At 39.8% G+C, this 8,801-nt stretch overlaps 1 protein-coding gene across 1 annotated transcript; it reads right to left on the bottom strand.

Moving 5' to 3' along the window:
* Positions 1-1,821: 1,821 nt before the first annotated feature.
* Positions 1,822-3,593, bottom strand: fev (FEV transcription factor, ETS family member). The gene is made up of 3 exons (XM_083776253.1): positions 3,492-3,593; positions 2,888-2,959; positions 1,822-2,620 (listed from the first exon to the last, which is right to left on the bottom strand). The coding sequence occupies exons 1-3, from the start codon at positions 3,538-3,540 to the stop codon at positions 2,076-2,078; spliced, it is 666 nt and encodes a 221-aa protein (XP_083632379.1). The 5' UTR covers positions 3,541-3,593; the 3' UTR covers positions 1,822-2,075.
* Between the last annotated feature and the right edge of the window lie 5,208 nt (positions 3,594-8,801).

Genomic DNA, 8,801 nt, shown 5'->3' with positions numbered 1-8,801 from the left:
ATCAGTCCCAGTCCCCTGTAGATTTAAACATGGTTCTGATATTGGAAGTGTAATGGCGCCCTCCAGTGGCTTCTGCTAACATTTCGATTTGATCCTTTTCTGGCCCAAACGGCAGTGCTGTGTGTTGTTCATCGACTCATCGTCATGAAAAAAGTAAAAGATAAATAATTAATCACATTATATTCTGATTCTTTCTCGGATCATCGTTATCATCATGTTCTTCTTCCTTGTTCTTTGTCATCATCATTTCATGTTGGTGGTTTTTCATAATAGCCTATAGCCATATACCCTCTTAATTCCATAAGAATACTGGTATTCCATAATCTTCCTCTTTCTACTTCATCATCACCAGTACCACCGCTGGTATGGCAGCAGCATCACCACCACCACCACCACCACCATCATCATCATCATCATCATCATTCATCATCATCATTCATCATTGATTTCAGCAAGTATGAGATGTACCAGCTCATTCATTAAACAATCAAGACAAAGCACATGCATGCACACGAACACTCCATGGCATTCACAATTATTAAAAGGGCACTGTTATATAATAAAATGAAGGAAAGTATGTACAAGATTTACACCAAATTCTGACCCCACATGGGAAACTAAACACTCCGGACCATAGCAACAACACAGGCATCCAGCCAGTATGACTCTCAGTTTTTTTAATGAGATTTTAGCAAGAGCATGGTTGTGACAATAATAACAGATTATTATATGGTGTTAGCTACATGACCACTAGCCATAATATAGCAATAATACAGAAATAATATGAAATACAAATATTTTTAATTCTTTTTTTTACCACTTCCATTTGTTTGTTGACCATGAATCCAAATTCAGTCGCAAAATGAATGCAGATGCACATTTTGAGATTAAGGAGCATATTTGGCTTCTAGTAATGATGGTGATGCATTTGAATTTACTTTAATTCTGTCAACAACAACAACTTTTCATTTTTTTTACATTAAGTATGCCTATATGTACCTTGGTGAATTAATTGCCACGTAAATCACTGTAGCCTATTTCTATGCAATAAACAGTGGTTGACAGACTCGTGGTGGACAAAAAATATTCAATATTCAATTTAATTTGAAATGGTTTGTTAACTTATTGGGCCTAAACCTGCACTAATGCATTTTATCACTTTTAAGTATACGCTTATAATCATAATCTCACCATGAGATTTCTGAATTAAACCACTTTAAGTTATGCCAGTTTTGTTTTGTTTTCAACAAAATGTTCAATTTACAGTCAATCATATGTCACATGCAGTATAAAACCATAACATGGCGCTGATCATCCAATATAGGCCTACAACTGTACCTGGAGATTACAGTCCATCCATTGTGTACCGAGGTGATGAAAGGGAAAGGAAATTGTAACAAGACAAGAGATGCAGCGAAATGACAAATAGCTGTCATTAACAATTTTTGTTGTTGTTTTTTTATATAAAATTTTCTCATTTCCGAGAATGGTGCACAAATCCTCGGTCATTTCTGAGTTAATTTGATATACTTATCCTTAAACAGTTTTGGGAATAAGACGGGAGACGGCCAGACGGGTATATTGTAAAAAGCGTTGATGGCTCACGGCTATAGATGAAAATGCCGTGCGTAAAACGTCAGCGTCTGTGCGTAATTTGGCGAGGTAAATAATCCAACACTCTTCGTTAGGCAAATTTTCCTCAACAGTGACATATATGGCGTCATGGCGAGTGATATGCAATTAACAGCGATATAAATACAATTAATTGTATCTATAGGCCTATAGATAAATTGTTCTCAAACCTTTTCATAAGGACCTCCAAATTAATACCGCGGACCACCATTTCAAATTTGATATGTTGTGGCAGCCAGGGACCCCCACACAAGATTTGCGTTGTAAAAATGTTTTTATTTTGAAAATAGCCGACCTATATGGGGTAAACTGATTTTGATGCTATATATTAACAATATGGTAATTTAGCTGGGAACTCCCTGGAACCCCTTCAAGAACCCCTGGGGTCCCCGGCGGACCCCACTTTGAGAAGAACCACATACCGGTAGATCATGTATTAAGAGTCAATTGTAATGGTTGTTGATGCTGCTCAGATTGTTGATGTTGTTGACACAGCTGATGTGTGTGGCGGCGGCCACGGCGCCGAACGGCCCGGGCGGCTGCAGATTGTGGCCGTGATACAAGGCCGTCGGCGGGGAGCCGTGCCAGTACGAGAACCCCGACGGCCCCACGCCGGGCGCCACGAGGTTCAACTTGGAAATCCCGGAGAACGGAATCGGGCCGAAGTTGCTCTGAAACTTGTAGATGGCCTGCTCCGTGGTCGACGGCTGGCACACCTGCGCCAGGCCGTGGAAGTCGAACCTGTACGCGTAGCGCTTGCCGTGCACCTTGGTCATGATGTTCTTGTCGTAGTAGTAGCGCAGCGCGCGGCTCAGCTTGTCGTAGTTCATGTTGGGCTTGCTCTTGCGCTCGCCCCAGCGCCGCGCCACCTCGTCCGGGTCGATGAGCTTGAACTCGCCGTTGGTTCCCTCCCAGGCGATGCACGACATGTTGCCGCTGTCCGACAGCAGCTCCAGCAAGAACTGCCATAGCTGAATCTGACCGCTACCTATGGATAAATAATATTAATAATATTAATATATGTAATAATAATAATAATAATAATTAAGGAGATCAGACTATATCCTCTGTCTCAAGCAAATCATTATAAAGTTTGAATATTGATTGAACAGTTCAAGATATAAGGGCCTATAATTTGTGATTCGGCAGGTGGATTACTCAATATTAAATTGACATGCTTTGCTTTATTTTTCCTGAGGCGTGAGGCCGCCTATGGCAACACGCAAACATTCAATTAATTTAAACTGTTTCTTACCTTTTTGCACACCTGTATTTATTGGACCCCAAGATGTTCCTTTGCTCTCTTTCAATAGATTTTCTGCTGGATCTGAAATAAAAAATAAATAAAATATGAATAGCTAACCTTTCTTTCTTTTTTTTTCTTTCTTTCTTCCTCCAAGACCTTTAAAAAAGGTTTTTTTCTTAGACCTTTTAAAATATATATAGGTCTGCTATTTCTTATAACCAATGTTGATAACCCTGCCTGGTCCCATAAATGCTGAGATGAAAATAACGTTGTGGATCTCTGAAACAAAATGTGAAAATAATTCAATGCAGGGCTATAACTGCCCGATCATCGTCAAGCTTTCTAATGCATGTAGGCCTATAGTCTCTCGTCTCCCCTTCGAGCTCCAGCGGAGCTGCAGGAAACGCGTCCAGGAAAGAGGATATCCGATTTCCGACAAAAGAGGAGACGGGCTTTCAGATTGAAACGGCTGAGAAATCCCTTGCCCTGCCCTGGAAACGGTGCATCACTGCTGGAGGACCCGAGAGGATGACCCGTCTTCCTCAACGGCAGAAGGGAGAAGAAAGATATAGCCATACATTTCTACATTTTTTAAACAAGACAGCAAACGAACCTGAGAGATACATGTTGAACATGAGTCTTCCTCCGCAGTCCTGTCTCATTGTGTTCAGTTGTTCAGAAAGGGTTGGATTTTCATTTCGTTGGTGGCGCGGGGTAAAGATTTTTATTAAACTTTATCTCATAACTGTGATCTGGAATAAATGCGGGTGGCCAGATTGAAGTTTCCAGGCAACTGTCACTGGCCCCCATCTCTGAGACAATATTCAGACAGCAATTTCCCCTGGTGCATTGCTTTAATTAAAAGAGCAATTTACCTCTGTCAGTCCCGGTGGCCACAATAAAAAGGGGCCGATAGAAATTCGCCCTTATCAATCCGCGATCACAGTTTAATAAAGTTTCCGCGTTAAGATCTGAGTTTCTATGGTGCATTGAAGTGTTTGACATGGAAACCAGTTCAGATCCTACTCACTTTTCCGCCTCTTTACCTCTCGGCAAACAACAAAGGCCTTTTTCATGTTGGGAAAAGAATATTTACCTTTAAAAGCATGCATCGGTGCACGTAAGAAAACAAGAACATGTCGCCTCCTTGCCTTCTGTTTGTAGGTTTAACGTTATATAGCCTCAATCTGAGGGTAATGAGCTTGTAACTCTAAAACCATGGTGGCTTGTGCATGGACATTCATTGATGTATAAGTTATACATAAGGTTAAGGTACTGTATGTCAGGTGTGTGTGTGTGTGTGTGTGTGTGTGTGTGTGTGTGTGTGTGTGTGTGTGTGTGTGTGTGTGTGTGTGTGTGTGTGTGTGTGTGTGTGTGTGCTATATGAGCTATGTTGATTTAAAGGGAGGCACTATGGACATATAAATGAAATAATTTGCAGTAGCCTAGGCTATATACATATATGCAATATAAAACGCAGAAATAAGACCAAACCTATGGACCAAACTGAATGCAACATGAGCAATATAGCAAAACATTTTATTTGGTTTTATTTAATCATTCTACTCCATCTTGTCTGCATAGCCAGCCTATACTTTTTTATTAATCACTGTGTAGTGTGTATGTAGTCTTGAAATGAAATCCAATGCCTTTATACTGGAAGACAAAAGTGGGAGTATGTTTTTTCTTTTCTTCCTTTTGTCGGCCTACCTTTCTTCTAAAGGGGGGTGGGGGGTAAAAACAAATACTTAAGAATGAACAAAATATTTAGCATGTTCAGAACAAATTTGACAATGGTAAATATGTCCTTGGGTCAAAATTTCTATAGGCTATATATATCGTAAACCAGAATAAAGCCCTAATATGCAAAGAGAACCTTGAGATGAGACAAAAAAAGAGAGACAATAAGAAAAATAAGACATAATTGGTTTTCGCATCAGATCAGCATGTATGGTGCAAGACAGGCTCTCAAGTAAATACTATAGGCCCATTCAAAAGTACAAATGACAAAGTAAACTCACTTTATTTGAAATGGAGCTATAGTTAATTCATTGTATGTATGTGAGTCCCAAGAGTTCCTAGAAATCTGAAATCAAAACAAAAGTAGGCCTCGTTTTCTGTCTTGTTTAAATGTACGGAACTACTAATCTCCTCCAATCAGGACAGATAACTCATACAGGAAGGGTAAAGGAATAAACAGGTTAAATTGGAAGTGACTAAACAAAAACAAACAAAAGAAAATAGTAGGAATAATTGGAACTGGAACACTAACATTGAAGCTGATACATTGGTTCTCTCTCCTGAGTCCTGATTGGATGAAATTGGAAATCCAACAACGTATGTTTCTGTTTATTAAAGAGCTGCTTGAGTGGAGATATGGGGACTGCATGCTGCATGCAGACCACTGTTACTGAACACAGTGTTTATTAAAGAGCTGCTTGAGTGGAGACATGGGGACTAGTCCACTGTTACTGAACACAGTGTGACCGCGGCGCTATTCAGGGAGTTTAACATTTTAACAAAACGCGTTTTGAATGGCCACTTAAAAACTGAAGATTTAGCCTGGACTACATAACCTTTACATCTCATATAGGCTATACTATACCTCCAACCTTACTGATTTAAATACATGACTATGAGTATCACTATCATATGACGTGGGCTATATATATTACTTATAATCATGCCAGTATTGGTTATATATATATATATATAAAAAAAAAAGAAGATGGTTGGGGATTTGGACTAACGGTTGTAGCCACGTAATTGCTTGTATCAAGTCAACAAGCCATTTACTTTTCAGGTCCAGCTGGAACTGAACTGAAACTATAGGCCGATGTTTCCTTTGAGTGTATCCTATAGGCCTATATCATATCAATTTGGTCAAATGTCAAATCTCTTTCACTTTGAACAAGGGAGGCCTGTCTGCACGTTGTACGCAGTATAGCCTATACATTCCCCCGTCTCGACAAACGGAACCCTTCAGGTCCCGACTCCCGGCCTATCCATCCACTGTGTGGCCTATATGATGCAATGGAACCATGTTGTTGCGGTTGGCATTCGAGTTCTTGCCTAATGCCTCGTCTGTTCCTCCGCTGCAGTGAGCTGTTGTTCAGGCTGGCAGGTGCGTCTCTCTGGCGTCCCAGACTTGCTTTAGCTGCCTGAGTCCAGTATACGTCGCAGGCAACTTAAAACAAGCCTCGAATGCTAGATTATACTGTACATCCCCAATGCGTTGCGTATATGGGCTATCAGTATACGTTTACACAGCACAGCAGTCGGCCTCAAATGAAACAATCAAAAGACGTCGAAGTTAGCTGCAAATATATTTAGTTTTCGTATGAGACTGTCACTGAGACAGTCACTGTCACACTGTTCATGTATATGGTGGCTATAGGCCTACTCGTACGACGGTGTCGCGTGCTGAGAATAGCTGATAAATAGGCTACAAGCTTGCACTGTAGATCGCGTCGTGAGCTTGTAGATCGCCTATTTTCAGCGAGCGACGCTGTCGTATATGTAGACTATGACAAAGTAGCCATATGTTGAATCAGAGATTATAGGTAGTAATAGGAATAGGCCTTTAACCTGTCGATCAACGCTGTTCAATAAGCTTGTGGTTAACGCATACAATTCTGACCGGTTTCTACCAAATCCTAGATAAAAAATAAATACATTTACAAATAAAATCTGCTCACCTTCATCTTACCTTAATGATGCGGGCTATTAGACCTCTAACCAACCTATAGCAGCATTCCTCCTCACATCACGTAGGCTAACCTAACTAAAAGCTGCCCTGCAGTGCAACAGTGCAGCCGTTTTAATCAGTCGCCCGAGGTCTGTATATTTGAGAAAGGTGTGTGTGGTTGAACATTTATTAAAAGATCCTGGTTTGGGTGTGGGACTCTGTCGGTATGCGATCCAGACTCGTGACCTAGCTAGTGAAAGTTTGCGGGTGTGTACACGGACTTCCACGTCCTGGACCTACGGGAGGAGTGTGTGCATAGATAAACAAAGCCATCAACGGATTTACTCCACCAAAATGTGTCGCATTAGAATAAACAAATATATGACAAACCACTGTTTTGGCAGCAGGCGTTTTTATTATTAACTAGTGATGAATGGTGTTCAGCACCATGGACAGCAAACTGCATTCTCGTGCATATAGGCTACTAATTTGTAAACTAACTAATGTGGAAATTAGATACTCCTGGACAAATATTATACTCAATTGAAAGTTGCCTTGTCAAATTGAAGTACTCCAGTACTTAAATTAAATGTAAAAAAAAGTACTCCAGTAAGTATTTAAGTAGCCTATACTGCTGTAGGCTATTTAAATGTAGACATTTAAAAAAGCAAAGTTTTTCCATAAATTTAAAAAAAAAACATTAAAAAGAAATAGCCGAGCTACAAGCCTATACATTTTCAATTCATCTAGTGGAGTCAAAAGTACAATATTTGTCTTTGAATAGAGTGAAAGTCATATCTAAAAATACAAGGCCTATACTCATTACTCAAGTAAAGTGCAGATACTCAAAACTGCATGGGTACTTAAGTAGGCCTATATGTACTCAGTTACTGTCCACCATATAGTGCGTGCGTGCACGTGTGTGGAATTTAATTGAGGCGTATACATCTGTATACAGTACTGTTCAAACAGCGTCGGAATTAAATTAAAAAACAAGAAGGAAAGTACCTATATGCAATATGGCAACCACTGCACTGCATGGGTTGCATGACTATTTATGCTAGCTGATTTACTAAAGGCTCTAGTCTATATGAAAAAGAGCTTTTAGTGTAGCCTATATAGCTATTACATTTGTATGTTGAGTACTAGCAGCTAACTACACTAGCTTGCACAACAGGTTAGACCACACCTGCTGAATACATTGCTCCATATTCTGACTGTACCTGGAGGTATATACTCTTGAGCCATATAGGCCTTTCCTTACATGACCTTGTTGACATCACACACAACACACACCATTTTTGGCATTTTGATTACCGGTATCTTGGCTTCACTGTATTGTTTTACACCAACCATGCAGGTTGGTAGGCATGCACTTCTTTTGACTGTAATGATTGTTAAAATAAATATTAACGATGACAATTAATGCAACAATGGTGATGAGTCCCCCCACTTCTTTGTCTATTCTGATCAGCTGGTAGAAGAATTTTTACTTTCAAAATGCTAGAGGCATCTCTGTCACTCTTTGTTCTTGTAGTTGTAATAAATAATAGAAACAACTGTGATCTTGTTTGTGTTCTTGTTTATTGGAAATAAAATTACAATCTGGCAAGAACAATTTTACACATCCTAAAACCTAACTGAGAGATTAGATGTCAATTAAGTGCGTTCAATATAAGAAATAATATTCTCTAAGAAGCTATAATAGGAATCTGCCCTGTTCACTATACAAAGCATAAGCTCTGAAAACAGCCTATTTTTTATATTCTATCATTTTACAGGTTTAGTACTGTACCTAAAAGAGAGTACACGGTAAGATCCTCAGTGTTATTTTATGATGAAAAATGAACACTCAGGATTTGACTGTGTAGAGTGTTCTCCGGTTTATGCCATGCTTGTGCATTTGTTGCACCTGCACTCTGACAGACGAGCACTGAAGATTTTTATAATATGGGTAAAAAGAAAAGGAATATTCACAAGCACTCAGTTGTCACAGTTTTGAAGAAAAGCCTTTATTGCCTATTTGAAGGACATGCTATAGCAGGAGTAGTAGGCAGTTAGATGTCAAGACAAGCAGAGCCATAGATAGATATAGGTAGGTAGGTATAGGTAGGTAGGTAGGTAAGTAGAAAGGAGGTCGGCCATCTATTGCTCTGTGGCGTTGTTCTGTCCAGGCTCGGGTTGAGGAGGGGTTTTCATGTGTGTAGGGGGAGTGTTCAGTCAGGTCGGGTAGGC

Source organism: Protomyctophum parallelum, assembly GCF_964188405.1.
Source record: "Protomyctophum parallelum genome assembly, chromosome: 11".
Lineage (NCBI taxonomy): Eukaryota > Metazoa > Chordata > Actinopteri > Myctophiformes > Myctophidae > Protomyctophum > Protomyctophum parallelum.
This window is presented reverse-complemented; position numbering and strand designations above follow the sequence as displayed.